Here is a 25,936-nt window from a genome sequence, read left to right on the forward strand (position 1 = left end):
ATGCAAAAATGAGGAAAAATATATGAATAAAGTTTGCTTACTGTTTACACATTTTCCAAAGGTGACGGAGAACCAAAAACAAAAGTCGATTTTCAAACAAATACGAGTGCATATGTGTAATTGTGTTAGAGTTTCGGTCACGCCCCAGCAAAACCTGCGTGCATATGTGTTTGTAACATTCAAAAAAATGTAATTGTGTTAGAGTTTCGGTCACGCAGGTTTTGCTGGGGACGCTCATAATAGCAACCGCGTGTGTATTTTTATATTCGTAAATATTTTCATTTTTAAATATTTACCGCAATTATGCCGAAAAATAATGCAGAAAAGTGTCGTGAATATCGACAGAAAAAAAAATCAATAAATAGCATCACGGAATTCATTCACGAAAATTTAATAAAGTATACACCAGAAGTATCGCGGATACTTAGAAAAGATTACAATAAAGTTCCAATGATTTTAAGTGGCGATTTTAACGTAAATTTTGCATTGGGCACAGCGGTTCCTTTAATTGATTTTCTCAATACAACATACAATTTAAAAATGTGTAACAATCGAACTGAATCGACAACACGATCAAGAACAACAATTGACGCGGTATTTCAAAGATATGTTGACAACATCGAAACCAAAGCATTTGTATCATATTTTAGCTATCATAAGCCACTCGTATCATTTGTTGAAATTGAAAACATTGAGGATGAATAATAATAAAATGAAGAAAATAAAATATGAACTTTATAGCAATATTATAATGAACCTATAATTATCCCGCTCCTAATGCTTTCGTCTCATTCTCTCTCAGTTTGTTTTACGGAAGGTTTCACTTCTATCGCGTCTAACCGTTAGACTGGTATTTTTTTTTTATTTTTTGTTTTCTTTTAGCTAAGTTAGGACAGATAAACAAGTAGTACTTCTTTCGGATTTTACTTTTAATTATTTTACCAAAAACTCGTGATTTGCATTTTTTTATATTTATGACAATTACAAAATTTTTGTTAAGCATTTAAACCTTTGTGTGGAGCGTGAGAGGCGAATAGGAGGGTTAAAGTAAATAAATTGGTATTTAACAAAAGTGAAGTTAATTTGAGTTCAAGAAAAATATGGAGCTTTAAGGAGGTTAGGACAGAAGCTAAGAGGAATGCGATAGAGTGCTAAGAGGGAAGGGGAGCTTTTAGAAAAAAGTAACATAAATACTAATTTGCATATAATAAATAAAATACTAAAATTTTCTAAAAGAAAATGTAAATGCTGTCGTGATAAATATGCACAAGACTTTCGGTCGATCTTTAAGAACTACTATACGGGTATGTAGAAAGGCGAGTCTAGAAAACAGATGCTGCTGTATTAGAAAACAATATTTAATTAATTTTATTTTAACTGCTAGCTACAATTTTATGGTAAGTAACAAATGTGGGATATTAAAATCATTTTTTTCTTAATCTACATACACATGGTAGAAAAAGTCTGCGTTCACCCACTGTTATAAAGTATTAAAATAATTTAACGGGTTTATCTTAAAACTCTCAGTTATTTATTTTCACTTATTTCAAAGAAAATTATTCGTAGTGGGTATGAACAAAATTTTTTGGAGTTTGAGCTGCGTCGTGTTCAGATAACGGGATTGTAGTACAGTTACTTAAATAGGCTGAGCAGAAAAAGTGTCCGTTCATTTCGAATAGTGACGATTATTTGCATGGCAATTACGTTAAATTTAATTTTAAATCATTCATGTAGTTGACGCGGTTAAGAACAAATCTAAAAAGGGAAAAATTGATATTAGAAATACATTTTTTGTAACTATGGACCAAAGGCGAAAAGAAATAGATATTGGTGAAAGGCAAATCATTGTAAGTTTGTGGCAAAATAGTAAGAGCTATCGGGAAATCGCGAAAATTGTTGGGAGGCAATACTCCTCGGTCCAAAGAGTGATAAACAACTTCAAGCAAACGAATTGTTTGGAGTCTAAGCCTCGTTCTGGGCGTCCCAAAAAACTGACGGAAAGAGAAGAACGCAACATAACTATTCTTGTGAAGTCTAATCCACGACTAACAGCAAGCCAAATTTCAAAAGACATAGAAGTAGAATACCAAAAGAAAGTACAACCAGATACAGTAAGAGAAATTCTAAAAAGAATCGGATTTCACGGCAGAGTGGCCCGAAAAAACCCTTCATATCGCGAGTAAATCGACTTAAGCGGATGGCTTTCGCCAAGGAATACGTAAACAAGCCACTTGTGTTTTGGAATAGTGTGATTTTTTCAGATGAGAGCAAGTTTTGCATTTTCGGGATAAAAGGTCGTAAAATTATTTGGAGGAAAAACGGAACGGCACTTGAAAAGCAAAATCTGGTACCTACGGTAAAGCATGGGGGAGGAGGTGCCATGATATGGGGGTGTATGGCTAGTTCGGGCGTTGGAAATATACAGTTTATTGAGTCGATAATGAACAGACATGATTATCTTGATATTTTAAAAACGATTTTGAGAGAAAGTGCAATCAAACTGGGACTCGGTGAAAGATTTATTTTCCAACAGAACAACGACCTGAAACACACAGCAGAGATTGTTAGGTTGTGGTTGTTGTATAATGTTCCAAAACAACTTCGCACACCCCCACAATCACCTCACCTTAACCCCATTGAGCACTTATGGGACGTTCTAGAAAAAAAATACGAGAGCGTACAATAACTAGCAAGGAAATGCTTAAGAACGCGCTTAAAGAGGAATGGGAAGCCATAAGTCCAGAAATAACAGCCAAACTAGTTGGATCAATGAAAAGACGTCGTTCTAGAAGTCATAAAAAGGCGTGGATATCCAACTAGCTATTAATTTTAAAACATTTCTATGATCTTAAGCCTTTTATTTTATTATTACTGAAGTGAACGCAAACTTTTTCCGTTTAGTTTGAATGGCCTTTTTAATTTTATGTGATCTCATTTTAAATTTGATTTTGTTATTGGTAGCGAAATATGTGTGATAGTTACGGTTAAGTGAACTAAATAAAACTCATTAAAAAAAATTTCTGAAATATTTATTGTTTTGAACTTTTTCTAATCCAAAGAATATTTGCATAGGTGAACGCAGACTTTTTCTGCTATGTGTATGTATATTTAAGAACACACGCAGAAAATTTAATATCTTTCCGGTGAATATTTTCGAAGTTACACGCAAATTTAAAAAGGCGTTTCAGAGTGCTTTAAAGTGATTTTCAAACTTTAACCGCGTTTTTCTCAAAATAGTGTTTTCAAAGTCGGTGACCAACATTACTCGAAAACTAAATCGGCTAAACCGACTAGTCTCAAGTTTTAACACGAGTTTCTTAAATATATTTTTTAGTAATTAATCGAAGATTTTTTTCCCGCCGATAAAAAAATTTTTTTATAAACAATTTAAGGCCGAAATTTTGGTAAAAAATCGATTTTTTTTTATTTTTTGAAAAAACGCCATTTTGTAAAAAATTTTTTTTTGCTTATTCCTTCAATTAATCACTAGATTTAACATTACTTTAACGAAATCTGTTTGGTTTTTTTAATTTCAGTGGATCCGGGTCGGAGATATAGTGGTCACCGCAAAACGTCTTGTTTGAGAGGAGCTTCCGGAGATCAGCTGCAGCTCCTTTCCAAATAAATATTTTTAATAATACTAAGTCTTAAAATACAGTTAAAAGATAATATAATGTGTACAAATTTTTAGATCAATAAATTTAAAAGTTTTCTCAGAAAAAATTCTGGAAAATTCGCTTTTTTCCGGCCTTTTAACTGTATTATTAAGATATTTATGGCTGTTCTCGAACAATGAACATCCTCTATTGGCAATGTATTGCCCGACATAAGTACTAAGATTTAATCCTGTGGATGAGATGACGTAGCAGGAGCATTGAATGGGTTTGTTTACGAAAAAACTAAGAATGCGTTAGTGATATATGACAAAAAATTAACACAGTTCTCACTCGCTCGCCTGAATTGACTGAACTGATTGGAAGAGTGTGTGAATATACAGTAGATTCTGTTTTTATGCGGGGTTTTTTATGCGGTTTTTAAAAAAATGTAAAAAGGCATGCCGACCTATCGGAAATTGTATAAACAAGATTCTAAACCAGCTAAGCAAAAACTCATCACAGATTACATCAGAAATGCTAACACTACAAGTATGGAACCGCCTGCATCACCATCTAGATCAGACGTGTACATTTCCTCAAGTGACGAAAGTGATTTTACGCCAAATCCTAAACGATTTCGCAAAATGCGAGTATTGTCTGATTCTATTTGTAACGATGTAAATTTATTTTTCGATTCTGACGTTTCTTAAATAAAGATATAATTTTCAAAAATACAATTTTTTGTTTATGCGATTTTATTTAATTATTTCAGATTTATGCGGTTCTTAGCACTTTTGAAACGTATCTATAGTTTTACTATAGAACTGGTAGCTTTTTTATGCTGTTTCTTGCCTTGTATGTGAAATTATCGTGCAGATTTCGGTTGGTGCAAGGCGGATTTATTACAGGTGATGGCATCCGCACGTCAAAATCAGCATGCTCTCCTCCACATTTCGGTCCCCCTCCACGACGGGAAAAAAGGGGTTTGTTGTTGTTTTTGTTGTAGCGGCAAAAACATTCCCCATACATGTACGGGTAGTGTTGCTGGAGTGACAGTCCTTCGACAGATATATAGTAAATCCGGGTTGTTCCGGTAACGTAGGGCCCACTGTCGGGGGAAAAGGGTCCTTTACCCCGCTTAACTTTTTTCCAGCCCAATACACTTCCATGTTTTTTTTTTGTAATATTTCACTTTAGATATTATCGTCCCCTTTCTGTGTTAACCTCGTAACTTCATTTTTTTCGAAATTGAGATTTTTAGTAAAAAACACTCCTCAGAACTCCTGTTACGTAAAACAAAACATACAATATTCATAATGATTATAGAATTTTTTTCAGAGCGTTTCGATTTTTCTCGTATCTACATGTTCGAATTCAAAAACCTCGTATCTTCTATAAGTATCGTATCAAATAAGTTATAACTTTTCATAGAAATTAAGTAACTCTAAACATTTTTTAACGATTTACTGAAAATTTTGATTTTGTAGATACTAGGTTAACACAGAAAGGGGACGTTATTTGAATCATCAACTGTACAGATACACAGATTTAAACTGAAAGATTAATTTTGACATTATTCATATCTACGGCGAAAAAATCATCTGGGCGGATGCCATCACCTGTAATAAATCCGCCTTGGGCTGGCGAATACTCCTGTGACGTGGCGGCCGAAGTTCCCCTCACCATTTTCTTTTTCACCATAGTTATAGGCCAAACCTGAGTTTTGTTGTTGTTGTAGCAGCAGAAGCATTCTCCATACATACACGGAGAATGATGCTGGAGTGACAGTCAGATATGACCTCGGGCCGTTCCGCTAACGTAGAACCGATTGTAATGGGACCTAGTAAGCCCTGTCAAACCTAGTAATTTGTCATCCTTGAATAACAGCCATAGTGTTGTGTTAGCTCAAATCAATGTTGTTAAAAAGCTCATAAAATTTTTATGTTAAAAAATATTGATAACTGAAATAATTAAAAAAAAGTTGTTTGTTAAAAAGCCATATTCGGGTTAAATAAAACAAAAAACAAGAAATACATAATTTCATCTATCAAGTTAAAAACAATTTCACAAATAATATATTAATTATGTAAAATATTGAATATTTTATTTTGCAAAAAAGAGACGGTTTTCATTACTATCATTACTATTACTATTATTATTTTTAAATTTTTATTTCATATTCATATTTTATATCAAGGCATATAAACGTACAATATTTTGTATAATATAAATGTATGTCATATAATTTATGCAAATTATAATTATCATCGTTTGCTTAGTTATTACAAAAAATTAAAAAAAAAACACGCATCCTAATTACATTTGTTATCATTAAAGAGCAAAAACAAAGTTTCACAATTTCTTTTTTTTTTTTTTAATAATATGCATACATATGTACTATGAATGTATGTATAATGAATACGGTTGTGCTCAAAGATTGCTTAACAAATGTGCCATTTCAGATTTATTTCTGCATTAATTATCAATTTTTGTTAAAATTGATTTTATAATATATGAATTTTTTCAAGTATGAACGGTTTTCGTTTTTTTTTGTTGTTTTTTGTATTCTGGCGATTTACACTTTTTGATTGAAAAGAAATGCGGGGTTTGCGCGTTATATTTTTAATTAAATTTATTACAAAAACTTACTAGCTCTTAAATTGATTGAAGAACCGTATTTTGAAAAAGGTTTGTTAAAATAAAACGCAAAAATAAATACGCTGCCCTATCACTTAGAGCGAGTTTACATAGAGCAAAAGTGACCAGCGAGCATGTGACTGTCTATGTAAACTAACACTTTAGTAGATTTTATTGTTGCACCACATTAAAGTTTACAAATATCAAAATAAAGCAACCAGCTATTTAAAAGCATTCAATATTAAATTATATCCGTTGGAGGCAGCCTTTTTTTATTTATTTTTGTTTTTTTTTGAGTAGCAGCAAAGTTAAATTTTCATTACTTTTTAATTTATGGCAATATAGTATAACTGCTAGAACCGTTAATCGTGTGTTAATTTCCGTGAAGCCGGTTGTGCAATTTTTGTTTGTTAATTTGATACAATTAATTTGTTTTTGTCGGCTTAAAACAAAATTGATTGCACATTTTTTCACTTCCCTATTTTTTTGTGGCATTTCAGCAAAACAAACGTATCTACTGCTTCTTCTTGCGCCGCCTACTGCTTATACACATTTTTCTTGTTTTTGTTTATTCATACAAATTATCCAAATAACGCTGCAAGCATATATTTAGGCGCAAGATTTATGAACGCAAAATTCGTTTGTGTGTGTTTTCTTACTTATTCTCACACTCTCCTCCTTTCAATGCACAAACATCATTTATATATGTGTGTATGTTTTCATATATGTGAAAGAAAACTAATATAACTATTACTTGTTTTATTTTAATCATTACTGTTTCACGTCTCTTAACACATTTTTTATTGTGTTTTATGTGTTTTTATCAGCAATCAGCAAACCATTATGTTTTTCCATTCACAAAAAAAAAAGTAAAAAATAACTTCGTAAAATATTATATATAAATTTAAAACATGACACGTTATTTTGACGAATAAATACTTCGTAAGGCCTAAAGCAACAAAAATTTAAAAAAATACTGCACAAAAACAAACTCAAGCATACAAAATACATAAACACATAAATGTATAAAATAATTAAAAAAAATTAGTTTGACAGAAACGTTTAAACCGGCATAAAACAATTTAACTATTAATTTCGAAAACTAAAAATTTTCGAAAAAAAGAAAAAAATCCATTAAAAGTTTTAAGTGCGCAATTAAATTAAACAATTTTTCAAAATCAAAAAGTAAGTTAAAATTACAAAAAAAAAAAAACAAAAAAGTGCTTTGTTAAAAAACGAGAACAATTTCATTCATTAAAATTAAAAAAAAAAAAAAAATAATTACTTTAAAATAATCACGAAAACGTGTTTTTAAAAAACATAACTCAGTGATTCTATTTGTATATATTTTGTATGTGCCTTTGTTGTTGCTTTTATAGCAAAAACAAAAATCGTTTTTAGCTTTTTTCACTTTTTGTTTGCTTTTCATACTCCTCCCAATTTAAAGAAAAAATTCACACAAATTCCTTTCTTAACGTAAATTACTAAAAAAATGCATATCAAATCTTCATTAATAAGAGGTTTATGTTTGTGTTTTCATTGCTGTTGGTGTATTTGCGCTAAATTTGTGTGTTTAGTTTGCATGCAATGCTGTACAAAAATTCATATTTGAGGACATAACCTAAAAAAAATTTTTTTTAATGCTTTTAATGCTGTTTCATTCTCTTCAATGCGATCTCATAATATAGCGATTTTTTAAATAAAACCAATTTGTAATTTTGAAATAAGAGGCGAAACAGTTTTAAATAATTACAAATTTTACTTTGTTATACTCTGTTTAGACAGAGCACATTCAAGCAGCTTAAGAGCGTTTGTGAAATACCTACTACGCTCGCACGGCGTATAAGCTAATGTTCAGCAGCTTCGTGATTGTTGTTATGGTTATGAGTGAAAATATAACATATTTTTGATTTCTTTACTTTTCGCTCGAGAAGGATCCTTACTTAGTTTTGGTTTTATTTTATTTATTTTTGTAGCTCAATAATTTTTGCGCTCTACTAAAGTAGGAATTACGACACAGCACGAAACATATTTTTCGTATCATCATTCTCTAATTGATCGCGAACCTTTTAAAAAATATGTTTTCTAAATTACAAGTGGATATTATATTTCAAAAAATGATTTAAAATATTTATTGGTATAAAAAAAAAACAAAATAATAATAAAGAAAACAAAAAATAATAAAGAAAAACAAATAAATAAAAAAATAAAATAAAAATAATGACTATCAATTATAACTTGATATTATAATATATTTAAAAAAAATGATTTCAAATATTTATTTCCATCAAAAAAATAAAAATAAAAATAAATAAATAAAAGAAAAAAAAAGTAAAAAAAAGAAAAAATAAAATAAAATAAAAATTTCAAATAAAAATAATGACGGTACTAGAACTAGAATATAAAATTAAGTTAAAAGTTTTGAAGCACATTAATGCCTAATTTTTTGTTGAATTTTTGAAACGCATTAATGCCTGATTTATTGTTGCATTATATTTTTCTCCACATGGAAATAGAAAAATGTGCTACAATTTTTTTACCTTTTTCACTCATGGATTTCATTTTCTCTTCGCACGCATTTATTATTTATTTTCCGCGCGACAAATATAAATTCTAAAATTCTCAAACAATTTATACACTGCGCTAAATAACTAGCAAGCTTTAAGAATTTCAATGCTTCCATACAAAAATTATTAAAATTAAATAAGAAACAAATAAATTGTTAAAACTTGTCAAAAAAAAGTCTAGTGCCGTTGTCATTTAACGCAGTGTATTTAAAGTGATGCTGCTGCTTTTTTTTGGTAGCAAACCTAAATTTCATTAACTGTAAGACCCTGAGTTTTAGTTGTTTTTTGATTGAAACAAAAAAATACAAATCAATAATACAATAAACTATAACCCTTGGCGAACACAAAAATAAAAATTGAAACAGATATAATTTTAAAAACTCAAAATAACTGATTTTTATTAATATTTTTTTTGTCAATTGCATAAAATTTTGTTATAAAAAAGATTGGTAAACTAAATATGTTATCAATCAGGTTTTCAAATACATAGTATATTTCCTCTGTATGTAGTCCATCTGAACAGAGTATAAGGATGGAAATTAAAACAATAAAGAATTTCAACAGAATTTTATTTGTTTTCGAAATTTAATTTGTTTTCAAATATGTAAAACATTGCGTCAGAAGTTCAAATAAAGTAAACTTAAAATTTGTTTTTTTTAGAAGGCAATAAACTAAAATAACCAGATTTCCTGCGATGCATTCGGCTCTGCATTAATATCAAACTATTGACTGTTTTTAGGTCTAAACTGAGTGTAAATGAAAACGAGCACCGATTAGAAGAAAAAAAAAACAAACAACAATAACACGTCAAAGGTTAAATGCAATGATTAAAATAATTTGTATTTTACTTTAAAATTATACAAGCAATTTTTTAACACACACGGGGTTTTTGAATCTGTAAAAAATTAATTATGGTATTTCGAAATTAAAAACAAAAACAACAATAACACGTCAAAGGTTAAATGCAGTGATTAAAATAATTTGTATTTTACTTTAAATGATACAAGAACGAAATTCCTTTTACAGTAGGTTCTGTTTTTATGCGGCTTTTTTTTATGCGGTTTTGAAATAATGCGGTTTTTTTTTTTAATTAAAAAATGCATGTCTACCTATCGGGAATTGTACATATAAACAAGATTCTAAACCAGCTAAGCAAAAACTCATCACAGATTACATCAGAAATGCTAACACTACAAGTATGGAACCGCCTGCATAACCATCTAGATAGACGTGTACATTTCCTCAAGTGACGAAAGTGATTTTATGCCAAATCCTAAACGAATGCGCAGCATGCGGGTATTGTCTGATTCTATTTCTGACGTAAATTTATTTTTCGATTCTGACGTTTTTTAAATAACGATATAATTTTCAAAAATACAATATTTTGTTTATGCGATTTTATTTAATTATTTCAGAGTCATGCGGCTATGGAACGTATCTATAGTTATAATATGGGACTAGTGCCCTTTTTTATGCGATTTTATTACATTATTTCAGATTTATGCGGTTCTTAGCACTTTTGAAACGTATCTATAGTTTTACTATAGAACTGGTAGCTTTTTTTATGCCGTTTTTTTTATGCTGTTTCTTGCGGAACGTATCTACCGCATAAAAACAGAATCTACTGTACTTCAAATTTTTTGACACACGCAGGGATTTTTGAATCTGTAAAAAATTAATTATGGTATTTCGAATTTAAAAAAACTGTATACCGACTTTCTTGCATTGGTCTATTGTATTTTTGCAACTTGTAAATGCGTAAGCCATTTTTGCCTTCTTATTATTTTCTATCAATTTGAGTTGCATTAAAGGCAGTTGAAAAAAATATTAATCACAATTTTCCAACTTTTAGCTACATTTCGATGACAACGTCAAAGTACCAGCAAAAGTTAAATGGTTGTTAATGCCGTTAAGTGTAATTGCCTTCTTTTTTGTATCATTGCTCTACCGAACTCCGCTGATCGCGTTGCCAACTTAAGAACGAAATTTATGGCGTAACAAATAAACAAATTTTCATTCTCCATCAAATCGTTGTTGTGACTTTGCTTGCACAATTCAACTAAAGTAATTACATTTTAAGTCAACTTTATTTCGCTTATGCGCCGCCTTTGCCACAATTTCGCAGTGCAGGTTTAGTTGTTGTGTTTACCCTAGCTAAACTTTGCTAAAAATTCACCACAGCTAAAGTCGCATTGAAGCATTTACCCCCAATTTGCCTTTAGTTTTACAATTTCAATTTTCGCACAACATTTTAGGCATTTTTCCAACTGCAGCAGCTTTTCTAACCTCAAATGAAAATTTGCACAGCGTGTCATGCTGTAATATTTTCAATTATCGACAAACAATCAATTGTTTGTTCGTATAAAAAAATGAATATGTGAAGTTGTGATGTTACGCATATGCACCTAAGTATGCATTATAAATCGATTGGCTGATTGATATCTCACACGACTAATTATATAAATATATGTATAATATATATCCCAATTGGTAGCTTGCGCAAATTAAAATATACTAAATACTCTAAATTTCCACAATTATTGCAGTGTCACTTGATATTGTTGCTATTGCCGTTATAGTGTTTGCAGTTGAGATTGTTGTTATAGCAGTGTGGTGTTTGTGTGTGTGTGGTTTGTGGAGAGAAAATGATGGTGGAAAGTGTTTGTTGCTGTTGGTGGTTCGTTTTTTTCCAGTATTGTTTTCTTTATTCGTTTATTTGTTTTTGTATGCAGTGTGTTGTTGTTGTTTTAATTATTTATTTTTTTTTTTGTTTATTCTACGACTTTCTATTCTATTATGAATGGTATGGCGTTACATAGGTTGCTGGGAAGATGCCTTTCCGATTGCCAATCTCACCATTCCACCAATTCTCATCAGATCGATCTGTGACGGTGATGACGTCTCCGCGTCTAAAGTCCAATTCACCAGATTCTTGTGGCACAAAATCGTATAATGCTTGAACGAGCATCTGTGAAATGAAAGGAGAGAGAGAGAGACAATTTAATAATAAATAAAAGCTCAGTAGACACATACACTGCTGGTCTTAGGTTAGACGCGCCATCGTTTTTTTTAAACAAAATCAATTATTTATTATCATGCTTGTTCTAATTGTCCAAAATGCTTTTCTTATCAAAGTGCGAATCTTGTTCAAAAAAAAAAAAATGCTGACAGCTGGTTGATTTGCGAAAAAATAACTGTACATTCGGAGATTATAGAAATTTCTATGGCAATCACACGTGTTTTCGGTTGGTCATTGAATTAGACGCAGCTTAAATTTCTTCGTATTGCGTGGACAAGTGTAAACTTTCGTATTGAAAAAATATCAAAAATAAATAAATAAAGTGTTTTCGAGCTACATTTGAAGAAAAAAAAGCTGCTGTTATGAGCTTATTGGAACGTCAAAAAGTAGACTTTCTTCACTCGCAAGGACTGTCCAATCGGAACATTGCCAAACAAATAAATCGCAGCTCCAGAACTGTTTGAAGGATCCAGAGGCATATGGAAATAACTTGAAAGGGGGAAAAAGGCACTATCAAAACAAGCAGTACGCCAAATTGTTAGAATTGCTTCGAATTCGACTAAATCTGCTGCTAAGATCAAGGAATTGGCCGGATTAAAAGCAAGCCTATCAACTGTTCAGCGTACGATCAGAAATGCAGAACACCTGAAGCGTCTAAAAATCAAGAAAAACCCCCCTTTGAATGCAATACGCAAAAAAAACCGGCTTCAATTCGCGAAAGAATACATGACGTGGACGGTCCAATCTGACACTCGACTAAATGATTGGCGTTCAGTTGTATTTACTGATGAAAAATGTTTTAATTTAGATGGCCCTGATGGATTTCAATATTATTATCACGATTTGCGGAAAGATGAGCTATATTTAAGTCGCCACCATAGCCGAGAAGGGAGAATAATGGTGTGGGGTGCTATCACGTTTTATGGAACAATTGACTTGATTTTTATCGATCAAAAGATGAACGGCGATCGCTTCAAAACATTGTTGGAGTCCCTATATATCCAAAATTAAAAGATCTCTTTGGACCAATTCCTTGGATTTTTCAACAAGACAATGCTCCTATTCATAACTCTCGAGTAGTAAAATCTTTTATTTCGAGTCAAAACGTTAATATCATGACCTGGCCACCATATTCTCCAGATCTTAACGTAATTCTAAGTGTTTGGGGCTGGCTAACACGGAAGGTATACGAAGGAGGAAAGCAATACGAAGATAAGGAAACATTAACTGCAGATATTAAACGTGCTTGGAGCGAGATTTCCTTGAACGACATAGATTTCTTGTATCATTCTATGAAGGACCGGATTTATGAAGTTATTACTAACAAAGGAGGTAGCACTTATTACTGAAACTATTTTTTTTTTTATTTCAAATAAATCAAATAGTAATTTAAGTTAAAATCCAAAGCCAAAGTGCGTCTATTCTAATGACCAAGAAAAATTCGCCTTATTTTGAGTAGCTTTAAGGGGGAAGTCTACTGTGACAAGGGAAAAAACAGGCTTATTTTCCGGATTTTATTTCTAACAAAATATTGCTCGTACATAAAATCTATTTAAACTCTTATCTTTATTATATATTTAAGTTTTTGAAAAAAAAATTTTAAGTCAAAATATTCAAAATGGCCGCTGTGGCACTTCTGCAAGCGCAGGTCCGCTTTTCTTAGGTGCCTAAACGGTGTACATGAAATCTTACGTTTCGGTGATCTAAAACAAAAAAAAACAAAATATTGTTATCATATACATAGTATTGACTCTCGTCTGACGTAGGATTATGTTGATAAAAAATTTTGGCGTTGAAAAAAAAATTCTTGAAATTTTTTTCTTTTTTTTTGCCTAAAATTGATGTTACTATTGTTTATAACAATTTAACAAATAACGATATCAAAAAAATCCTATGTCAGACGAGAGACACTATTACAGAGAATATATAATTAAATTTTTAAGCTGATTCATTTATCAGAACTCGAGATATCGTGTACACCGCATACAAAAACTTAGTTTCGAGAAAAATGCGTTTAAAGTTTCAGTATTAGCAGGTACGCGCTTTGGAGCGCTTCGGGAAAAGGTCGAAATTTCAACGAAGAAAAATTTAGCCAGCTGTAACACATATTGTACCTTATTTAAGAGGGTTCAAAGTATTTTTTAAGCTAATAAAAAAAATCGATTTTTTGAAAAATTCACAGTAGACTTCCCCCTTAAGAAAATGTTTAAAAAACACAATTTTGTTAAATATGTATAATCATTTGAATATTATATTTAAAGTATCATTAAATAAGAAATGTTTTTGCATATCAACTTCTTTTCTATCGTCCTTTAATAAATAAATATGAAGCAAAGTTGTATGCAACTAAACGTGCGTCTAACCTAAGACCAGCAGTGTACATACACATGTAACCAACACTACGATATAACTACAATCTATATAAAGCGATTCTGTGGCACAAAATCACAGACACTTTATAACCTTTAATGCCTTTGAAGGATATCATTAATTCCCACTTCTACAGATTATTGCCTGCCAATAAACCCTGGTAATTTTTTTTGAACATTTACAGAGCAGCTTATACGAGACCATAGTGATGTAGGTTAGGTTAGGTTGACTTGGCTGGCTGAAATCCATCACATAGACCTATTGGTCCTTAGTAGTACCGGATGGAGTTTGACCCTTACGTTTCCTTGTAGTAGGCTACATGTAATAAGCCTGCGTCTTTTACGAATCTAAGTAAGCTCTGAAGCTCTAACCACCCCGAGAGACATTCTAACCTCTCATATTGTAGAGCTCCTAAACATTTCAATCGGGTTCTAGATAATGCAGGACCATAGATAGATAGATAAATACTTTATGAGGTTTGCACTTCGACCTCATGGCCTTTTGTGTCCTGTACTTATCACAGAAACTCACCCAGCCCTAGTTCCCTTATTAAACTCAGACTTGAGCTGGGTTGTATTGAGCGTATGTGCATTTATTCTGGCTGCAGTTGGTCAAGGAGATGTAGACCACAAAAGTGGCCTGAAGAAATTTCAGGTTCTTAACTTTTGCCAATACTGAGATCTGGAATGAGTATTTCATTTAAGGCTGGTTGCTAGTTCGTCCAAATTTTAGTACCTAAACTAATATTCCATTAGAGGTTTCCGGGACTGTTTGAATTGAGGAAAACAGCTGCTACAACAACAACAACAACAACGAGTACGTTTGACAACCTAAATTGTTTGGTTTCACATTTGAATTTGTTTGCTTTCAAAGTTGAATTTGTTTGCTTTTGTCAAATATATACAAGGTGGTGCAAAATTAATCACCCTATCGAAAGACTTATACTTTTTGCAAATGACGTCATACGTCAATCATATTTGACACTTGTCAACTAGACAGTGGAGTATAATAAACAGGCCGCGTAAAGGTCAAAATAAAGATTTCCATCACTCAAAATATTTTTTTATTTAATATAAAAGTTATTAAAAAAAAAATTGGATGATCAAGTTTGCGCCACCTTGAATATGAAATTAATAATTTTCTATAGGCTTTTTGGACAATTTAGCAATATAAAAAATTGTGTGTCATTACTTTACAAATACAATTCGCCTGATATGGCTGCTCCCGGCGATTTTTTTTATTTGATCGAGTTAAAAAACCTCTACGGGGAATGCGTAATGGAAATTTCGAAGACGGCTCTGATGGCTATACGAAAAATAGAATTCCAAAAATGTTGCGAGAGCTGCATCAAACGCTGGCTTAAGTGCGTTGCAGTTTATGGGGAGTACTTTGAAGTCAATTAATATCACTTTTGTGGAATAAAATTGTATTTTAAATTTTCTGAATATATTCCGGGAACTTTTCCATTAAGGTGGTATTATAAAAATTGTTAAGAAAATTCGTTGCACACTAAATGCTCGCTCTATAAAATATGTCAGTTGAATTTAGGTTGAAGAGATGCCCAAAATACATAGTCTATACTGTAACTATACACTGCACTACCGACACATTCGAGTGAGTTAGGGTTTTCTTCTTCTTATTTATATAATAATTTAGACAAACACAGCTGTAATATCCAATAGGTTGAGCCGGGTTGTTAGTGAATTTATTGAAATTTGTTAGCAAAGGCAATATTTGTTCGCCATAAGTGACAGTTGAAAGCAGCTGTTTTATGTAGTGAAGGCAAATAAAATCACAAAATTAAGTGTGGGTTGATATTTTATTTAAAAACAAACAAAAAAAAATATTAAAATCGAAAGAAAAACTTTTGACTTGTGAGAATTGCAAGCAGAAGTGGTTAGTTGAAGCGACAAGGCGGCTATTGATCAGCATTTCGCCGATCTTTAAATATTCAAATAAAAATAAATAATTGGCGCGTACACTTCTGTTAGGTGTTTTTCCGAGCTCCTCCTCCTATTTGTGGTGTGCGTCTTGATGTTGTTTCACAAATGGAGGGACCTACAGTTTCAAGCCGACTCCGAACGGCAGATATTTTTATGAGGGGCTTTTTCATGGCAGAAATACACTCGGAGGTTTGCCATTGCCTGCTGAGGGGAAAAATGTTTTTATTAATTTTGCTTTCACCGAGATTCGCACCAACGACCTCTCTATGAATTCCGAATGGTAATCACGCACCAACCCATTCTGCTACGGCAGCCGCCTATTCAAATTAAGTAAACAATAATCTGTTCCTTATTCCAGCAGAGTATACAGGAGGCAAACTGCTTACAATTTCTTTTCGGTTGTTGGAGCGGCGAGGCTGTTATTTGCCAGCATCGCGCCCTATGCTACACTCTTCCGCCTGTTATGTATTTAAGGGCCTAGGGGTAGTCAGAATGTTCAAAAAATTTGATGTTTTTTTGCATTTTCTTAAAGTATAGTATCTTAAAAATATTGTGTAAAATTTGAAGTGAATCCGATAAATACTTTTCGAGTTATTCAACAATCAACCAAGGGCGCTCGGACAGAAATAAACAAAAACTTTAAGGGGGAGGTAGGGTTTAGCGCTAAAAAAAAAACACTTTTTTTGTGAATTTTTTACAGAAATATGGCTTAAGATACTTTAATAAAATCAGTTACATGTTATTGTACATATTTTCAATAAGTTTTTAAAAAATATTAATAATAAAATATTGACAAATAAGCCCATGACAGAGTTTTTTTGGAGATATGTTTTTCGAGAGGTGCTCTGCGGTGCCAATCGGCATTCGTCGTAGAATCATCTGAAACTAAAAAAGTCGAATTTTTCAGTTAAAGTATGACGTAATGCTCCCCCCTACATTAATAAAATTTTTTTTTTTTCATTTTTGTAGTTTTGGTGGCAAAAAAACGTAAAACGAGCATTTTTGGCGAAAAATTTCGCCATATTTGTAAGTGAAAAACAACCTTAAAAAACAAAAAATAAAAAAAAAACAGTGTAGGGGGGAGGTATTTTTGATTTAGAAAACGTGTGCCAAATTTGAAAAGAATCGGTTGAATAGTTTCGGAGTTGTGATTGGCACCGACTTTTAAGAAGTCGTTTCGGGAAAAACGCGTTTGAAAAAATGACTCTGAGAAATTATCGATGCTCCGCATTCGAGGTAGAGTGCCTACAAAGGCTATAACTTTGAGAGTTCTGCTCCGATCCACTTAAAATTTTGACACAACATTCTTGAAATGATTTACTATAAGATGAGTGAAGAAAAAAAATTTCGATTTTGTGACCCTACCCCCCCCTTAAATGCGTTTTTCTCAAAACAATGTTCTTTGAACTGGTGATCACTGTTACTTAAAAACCGCTTGGTAGATTTCAATAAAATTTATACTGCTTTCGAAAAACATAAAAAGCTCGTACCTGATCAGAGGATTTTTTTTTTCAAAATTTCGATTTCTTTTAAACAATTAATTGTCGTTTTTTTTCTCGAAAATATGAAAAATATTTCCTGAGGCCGCCATATTGTTAATTTTGAACAAAAAAAAACTTCGATCAGGCACAAGATTATCTATTAATGAAACTAATTTCTCTTGTCCGATTGATTTTAGATGCATCTCCAAGGACTTGTGATGAGCACCGCAATGGACTTCTGGAGAAACGGGTTCCACACAAACAGCGATAACTTTTACAGTTGAAATTTTTTTTGTTTTTTGAATTTTACTGAGGTCAAGTCACAATTTTTTCGGGCCTCTGACTACCCCTAACCCCTTAAATATCCAAGTTATTCAAACGCCAATCGCGTTTCTTATGTTAACGGAGGATACAGAAGGCAAATTGTTTACAATTTTTGCCGGTTCTTCCAACAAAATTAAAAAAAAAAAACAACACATTTTAAAAGAAAACACCTATTAACCTATTATCGTCTTAACCTCAAAGGAACGTAAATAATTTTATCATTTTTCAATGGTCAGGACGAGTGCCCGAAATTTTTTTTAAATGCAGAAAATGCGCAACATCGTCGGAAAGGAAAATTATGAAAAATCAACGAAAATTTATAGCGACTTCAAACTTGCACTTTGTTAAACTAAAATTTAATGGGCTATAAAACTGTGTACTAAAATGTTTTCAAAAATTCTGATTAAAAATTGTAAGTGTATAATTTGTGTGTTTTGTACCTAACCTATTTTGGTTTATTTATGCACACACTCATATTGTTTACATGCTGAAGTGTATGTGGCGTTTGCAGTCATTTAAAGTTTCGCACTAAATGTTAGTATAAATATTTCCAATTAATTAATGAAAACAACGAGGAGACAAAAATCAACTACCAAAAATAAGAAATAAACAAATTTGAATAAACAAATACTAAAATACATTTGAAATTACGAAAATTAGTGAACGTCACCCACGAATACACACACCCAGCATTAAGACACACGTTAGCCTCAAGTCCCATGTTGCTATGACTACACAGATAATTTTGAATTTTTTTTGAAATAAATAAATAAATTCATATACATACTTGGTCGTACCCTAAGTTCTGTATGTATTTAAGGAACGAATTTTTAAATTTCATTGTAATTTTGTTTTTTTGTGTATTCATAAATAATGTTTCTGGAAAATTCAAAAAAAAATATGCAAAACTAAAAAATTATTCAAAACAATCGTCTTTTGCTTCAATACAGGCTCTTAAACGATCCGGTGATTACGCTATAGGTGGGCGTTTCCACAGGTATGGATGGCGCATACGTGCTTGCCTTAAGTTCTCAAAATTTTGATGACCAACTTTGCAGGTCATACCTTTAATATGGACCATAATTTGCGGACGAGACGATTTAAATCTGCGCTGCCAAAGAATCAATTTTCAGCAGTAAAAAAAAAACAACAGAACAGTCTGCCGTTACCACTTTTGGGTTGTTTTAGTGTTAATTAAAGGTGTATACTTGATTTTTTAAATGAAGAACCTTTCAAGAATATTCTGTGAAAATTTTAGATGGACCGGAGCAAAACTTACAAAGATACAGCCATGTAAGTGTTGCTACCTACCTGGCTCAACCGCGTTTAGCGTTAGCGTTAAAGCGTTTTTCCCACAACTTACGTTTTCAAAGTCGGTGCCCCTCATAACTTTGAAACTACTGCACCGATCCTTTTGAAATTTTGAACACTTTTTCTGTAGATGTTTTACAAGGTAACGCCGAAGAGTTTTTTTTCGAATTTGCTGATACTTTTGTTTTTACGGTAACTAATTCACCGATTTTTTACGCGAAAATCGTGTTTTTGACTTTAACTTGTTCCCAAAAATCGAAAAATTTAATTTCAAAAAACTCTCTCGGCGTTACCCGGAGAAATCGATTATCTAACGAAATAACTTTGGTTTTTTGATTTCAGATGATTTAACACCGAGTTATGAGGGGCACCGCAAAACTACTTTTTTTGAGATGCGTCCGAATAATTTCTGCCATTGCCGTATTTTTAAATATTTTTGGATGAAAATTTCACAAAATATACTTCAAATGCTATAGTTTTATGTAGTAAAAGATTTGACGAATAAATTTTAACTGTGTCATCAAAAAAAAAAAATCATAAAAATGTGCCTTTTTTCCATGAATTAACGTTACCCCTCCCTTAAGTGATTTTTACAACTCTAGTAAGACCGATATTGGCATGTCGATCGTCTGGAATCTTCAATACCAAATTTACATACATACATACATAGACAAGCGAGAATGCATTCAAAAGTAGTTTTTACTCTTTGAGATGCATTGCAGATTTTACATTTTGAGAGATTTTCAATGTGATCTCCTCCCACATAGAATAGGCGTGGCAATAATATTTATGATTCAACTGCTAACAGGGTTGATTTCTATACTATTTTTTCTGTTAGAAGTTATGCTTAACATTCCCTCTGGAGTATGGGTGCCTTTTACGCCTTTTTTGAAATTAATAAACTTTATGAAATTAATGAACTTTTCGATGCTTATACCAACATTTTAATGCTTTCATTTGCATTTTCCAACAAGAAAAGGATACTATCCTCACTCAATAAATTATTGGCGCTGGTATATCTCTAGTTTTTTATTCAGTTGATGAGCTTTTTCTGTAACTGAACATTTTAACAAACAAATCTTTTTCTAAAGATTACTATGAATTTTTGAATTTTCAAAATACAATAGAAGCAAAAAAGTTGAGCCGAAAAAAGTAATTTATTCCTAAACTGGCCACTCGAAAATTACTAGTAATATAATATAAGTTTATGAATTTTTAAGAAACTTTTTTTAAATATTGTTTATTAGTTTTATATTGCATTCTCCAAATTACAATTAATTTTCTACATTTTTTATGAGCTCAGAGCAGCACTTCTTACCCTACTCACCTCTTCGTGGATCATATCTCTTAATTTAACATCTTGTGATCTTGATACGCTTGCGGTTCGATGATATTCCACGAGTTCATTGAGCGAATTGAATTTAACCACCCAAAGGAAGAATTTACCCTGTGCGTCACGCAAAACTTTAAAATGTTGCACACCATCGGGACATCTGTGGACAAAGCGTGCGTGATAATGATAAAAAAAGATACGAAACAAAACAAATATGCATATTTTGAGAATTACTCTCATCACTTACTTGACTGATAATGAAAAATCACCAGGGCTGGATTCACTAATGCGAATTAAAAATGCACCTTCATGTTTATTTGAGAGCAATTTTTCAGCATCGGCACGTGTGATGCGTCCATAGTACCAGCTGCGCGCATGGGAGAGTGGCAATATTTTAAAATTAATTCGAAATAGAAAGTGTTTAATCAGTGGACTTTTTTGTAATGCAGTTTTTTAAAAGCATTTGCACACTTACTCATGATTTTTCATTTCTATGTAGTTACTGGGTATGAGCCCCTCTTTACTGTCTAATTCGGCACGATACCAATTTGAATCGTCTTCCATATTTAAAATCTGTAAATATAAAAGGAATGGAGATGTTTAAAAAAGTAAAAAGAATTTGAGTAGATAATGGGCGATAATATGGCATTTATAGGCGTGAAATTGTTGGAAATTATATTATAAGAAAGAGGAAAATATATTGTATTTATTATTGCAGGCACTCAGAGTGTGTCAGTGCTGGGCTTTCTCAACATTCGCAGTTTATCAATTAAATTTTTCTTTTTGCTGCAGAATATCAAGAAATTAAAAACGTAACTCGATCTTAAGAGGCCAAATCATGGGTATTTGCGTATGAAATTAAATCATCATTAAAAAAAGATTAATAAAAAACTGAAACTGACTTCATCATTAACGGAATCCCATCGAGTTGCTAACCGAGAGTTTGACAGACAGTCGGTTCTACATTTCATAGCTCCTGTGTTAAAGATCGACCATAAAACAGTTTTAAGCCATTTGCGCAAAATAAAATATAAAAATAATGTATTTTTCACACCACACAATGATGCAGCTACAAATTCCCACTGAGTTTTCATAATTGTTCTGAGCATTTCCATATAAAAAAAGACGGTCTTCGTTACGCGCAAAAAAGCATAACATCGCGACAAAAAAAAAAAAGAAGTAAAATAGAATGATCATTGATCAATGCGCATTTTGAGCAAAATATTAAACCAAATTGAATGCGTTACAAAACTGCAAACCCAGAACTTTTCCCAAAATGCTGACTAAAAAGTTTGAAAGTTTTGCGAACATTTGCTGAGTTTCTTTAAATTATTTACTTTTGAGTATATGGTTGTAGTATGAACGATATTTTTATAAAAAAAAATTATTACAAATAAAAAAAAATTAAAGAAAAATTTTAAATAAAAAAAAAAATTAAAAAAAAAATTACAGTAAACAAAGTTTAAAAATTAAAAAAAAATTACAATAAACAAAGTTTAAAAATTAAATAAATAAATCACAACTTTCCAATATGTCGCGCGGCTATTATTTTTACCGTAACTAATGGAAAATAAAATATCATTGAATAAACAAACAAACAACTTAAGCACTTTGACACACCTAAAAATTTTGAAAGTTTTGTGAACATTTTTTACTTTTTAGTATATGGTTGTCGTTATATTTTTATAAAAAAATAAAAAATTAATTATTACAAAAATATTAAAAAAAAAAAATTATTATAATAACAAAAAAAAAAAATAAAAAAAAAAAAAATAAAAGAAAAAAATAAAAGAAAAAAAATTATAAAAAACCTTAAAAAAATTTATAATAATAAGAAAAATGAATAAAACAAAAATTAGTAAAAAATTAAAAAAAAAATTTATTTAATTAATAAAAAATTATTAAAAAAAAATTATTAACAAAAAAATAAAAGAAAGTAATAAAAAAAATTAATAAAAAAATTTAATAAAAAAAAAAATTTATAAAAAAAAAATTAATAAAAAAAGAATTAGTAAAAAATGTAAAAAAAAATTAAATTAATTAATAAAAAATTATTAAGAAAAAATATTAAAAAAAAATTATTAACAAAAAAATAAAAGAAAGTAATAAAAGAAAGTAATAAAAAATTAAAACAAAAATTAGTAAAAAAATGTAAAAACAAAAAAAAATTAAAAAAAAAAATTACAACAAACAAAGTTGAAAACTTAAATAAATAGTCACAACTTTCCAATATGTCGCGCTGCTATTACTTTGACCCCCACTGTAAAAAAAAAAATAACATTCAATAAGCTGAATTCGTACAATTTTGCTTTTTAACAGCATACTTTGTTGTTTACTTTTGTTTTCGTTTATTAAAAAATAATGGTTTCACGTGAGACCGAATAAAAAATTAACTTAATGATTATCCAGCAGTTTAAAGTATGTTTCACTAGTATTCTATTGTATTTAAAATAGCTGTACATAGGGTCTTTCATTAAGAGCGCTCGATATTTAAAATAAACAGCTTGAATTATGTTGCCTTAATTATTTTTATTTACTTTTCATACAATTGTCGAGTACATCCTTGGTCGAGCTTCTCCAACTATTTGATTTTGACAGCGAGTACACATCAACCCGCTGAACGTTTGGCGGAAAGAGCACTGATTTTAATAATCTCAACGCATTATTGAATTTTGCACCGTTTCTTGGTTAAATGTCAAAACCAAATAAGTACTCCTGCCAAATTTGGCAGTTGTAGCTTAGCGAAGATGACCACTATACACTGGCAAAGTTCGAGCGCACTTATTGAAAAACTCTGTGGTTATACAAAATTTTAACATTTCTTTTTTCTGTCAACAAATGTGTTTTAATTTCTCTGAAACTCCAGCGCTATTTTAATTATTGCTTGACATTGTCCGTTGTCCGTTGTTTGCATGCTTTATTGTTTTGCAAAATAGTTCGCATCATAACATAAAATAATCATTTTGGCTCTTTGCGGTATTCAAATCGCGCTCTTTTCCATTTATCTATTTAAATTTTTTTTTTGTGTTCTATTTTAACTGTATTGTAAATAAGCTAATTTTATTAACGAATTGAGTCATACATATGGATGAGATTGCTTTGTAGTCGTATGCGAATTTTTTGCGGTGCTCAAGATTTGTGGTAAAAATGTTGCAGTAAATATTAAACTGAATTTAAAAAATATCAAAATACAGATATAAAGGGGGGCGCAAAATTAATCGGGTGGCGCAAAATTAACCATTCAATTTTTTACTAAAAAAAAACATTATTTTGAATGTACACATGTATTACGTATCCGTGTAGAAATTCGCATACATTTGTTTGCGATAGATAGGCATGCATATACTGCACATAAACAGCAAAAGCATTAGATGTCGAATTGTAGAATACGAGTATATGTACATCACTGGCAGCTGCGTTGACCCAATTGCATAGAGGCGTGAACAACAGAGTACAACAAAGCAGTTGCCAAGTGACGTGTAGCTGACACAAAAAACGCGGAATTCGTTGACAAAAAGCCATTAATAATTTCTAGTGCGGAAGCAAATTGAGAAATTTCTTAAATTTTTTCGAAAGTGAAAATAACAAATATGCATTTAATACAATCTCAAATGCATACAATAGATTATCCACTTCAATTTCCTAGCAATATGCATGCGCGAGTAGTATTTCCTCAACACAACAGTCTCCAAGATACATTGCCTATGAAATATGAAAATACATTACCTAGCAACATGTTGCTAAGAGTGTTGTCAAGAGCAGCAAATGATGCTTGGATTGTATTGCTTTGGTGCGTATTTGAGTAGGTAAGAAAAATGAAGGCACATTGAATTTAAAGCAAACACAAAAAAAAAAAAACCATAAATGTGAGAGGGATGGAGGGGCAGGTGAATTAGTTCTTTTTTTACTCTCTTTCTTAAACTGTCCGAATTCTATAATAAATATGAGAAATTCTTTGAAACGTAACAAATGAAATTGGTTCACTTTTTACAAATCTGACTGGCAAATATACGAGGGGTGCCTTTTATATGTCGGGATTTGGCAACCCTGGTGTTGCAATCTGGCAACTGACAGCTGTATCGCAAAGTTTGACATTTTTTGGCTTTTACGTACTCAGAACGTTTTGAAATACCAGCGTTATTTGTGTTGTTTACAGTAACTTAAAAGATTCATCTCGGTCCAAAAATGGAATTAAATCGTGAACATTTTCGTGCGATTACTTTTTAAAACTTTCGACGTGGATTAACTCAGCAACATTGCATGGATGAACTTAATTCATTTTTTGGCGACGAAGCTCCATCAAGGACCAGTGTTTATCGATGGTATGGTGAATTCAATCGTGGTCGTAGTTCACTCCAAGACGAATTTCGTGAAGGTCGTCCAAAATCAGTTGTTGTTCCGAAAAGCATTGATGCTGTGCGCGAACTGATATTGCAAGAACGTCATGTGACCTATCGTGAGATTGAGACAATCTTAGGCATTAGTGGGACCAGCATACATTCAATATTGCATAAACATTTGACTGTCAAAAAAATTTGTTTCGCGTTGGATCCCACACAATTTGTCAATCGCTCAAAATAAGGCTCGTGTCGATTGGTCGAAGGAAATGATCAAAAAATACGATCGCGGGGCTTCGAAACACGTCTATGACATTGTGACAGGTGATGAATCATGGATTTACGCGTATGAGCCCGAAAGTAAACAGCAGTCGACTGTTTGGTTGTTTCAAGATGAGCCAAATCCAACAAAAGTTGTTCGCGCACGAAGCACTTCCAAGCAAAAGGTCGCCTGTTTTTTCGGAAAAACTGGACATGTCGCAACCGTACCACTAGAACAACGCAGAACAGTAAATTCTGAGTGGTACACAACTATTTGTTTGCCAGTTGTCTTCCAAGAAATTAGGAAAACCGATCGCCAAAGACGGATTACTCTTCACCAGGACAATGCGAGCTCTCACACATCGGCTCAAACAACTGCATTTTTGAGCACCCAAAACATCGAATTAATGGGTCATCCGCCGTATAGTCCTGACTTGGCACCGAATGACTTCTTTTTATTCCCGTACGTAAAAAACAAACTGAGAGGTCAACGTTTTTCGACACCTGAAGAAGCGGTTGCGGCATTCAGAATGCATGTTTTGGAGGTACCTCATTCAGAGTGGCAAAAGTGCTTCGACAATTGGTTCAAACGCATGCAAAAGTGTATAGATATTCATGGAGAATATTTTGAAAAACAATAAAGCGATTTTCGATGATTAAAATTTGTTTTTGTTCTCTAATCCCGACATATAAAAGGCACCCTTCGTACTACGCTAAACTAGAGAAGGAAATATAAGTCCACTGCTTGTCTCACTGC

At 31.7% G+C, this 25,936-nt stretch overlaps 1 protein-coding gene across 11 annotated transcripts in view; it reads right to left on the reverse strand.

The window, feature by feature from the left end:
- Positions 1-9,171: 9,171 nt before the first annotated feature.
- The window catches only part of LOC129243998 (growth factor receptor-bound protein 2), a 61,844-nt gene continuing 45,079 nt past the window's right edge, over positions 9,172-25,936 (reverse strand). For 10 of the 11 annotated variants that reach the window (XM_054881555.1, XM_054881559.1, XM_054881557.1 and 7 more), the window contains exons 3-6: positions 21,057-21,154; positions 20,829-20,948; positions 20,567-20,741; positions 9,172-11,768 (exon numbers count right to left, since the gene is read on the reverse strand). In XM_054881555.1, the coding sequence (XP_054737530.1) occupies positions 11,595-11,768; positions 20,567-20,741; positions 20,829-20,948; positions 21,057-21,154 (567 nt within the window). In that variant the 3' untranslated portion in view covers positions 9,172-11,594. The remainder of the gene's footprint in view (positions 11,769-20,566; positions 20,742-20,828; positions 20,949-21,056; positions 21,155-25,936) is intronic. The other variant, XM_054881564.1, reaches the window with a different exon arrangement.

The sequence above is a fragment of the Anastrepha obliqua genome, chromosome 4 (genome assembly GCF_027943255.1).
Source record: "Anastrepha obliqua isolate idAnaObli1 chromosome 4, idAnaObli1_1.0, whole genome shotgun sequence".
Lineage (NCBI taxonomy): Eukaryota > Metazoa > Arthropoda > Insecta > Diptera > Tephritidae > Anastrepha > Anastrepha obliqua.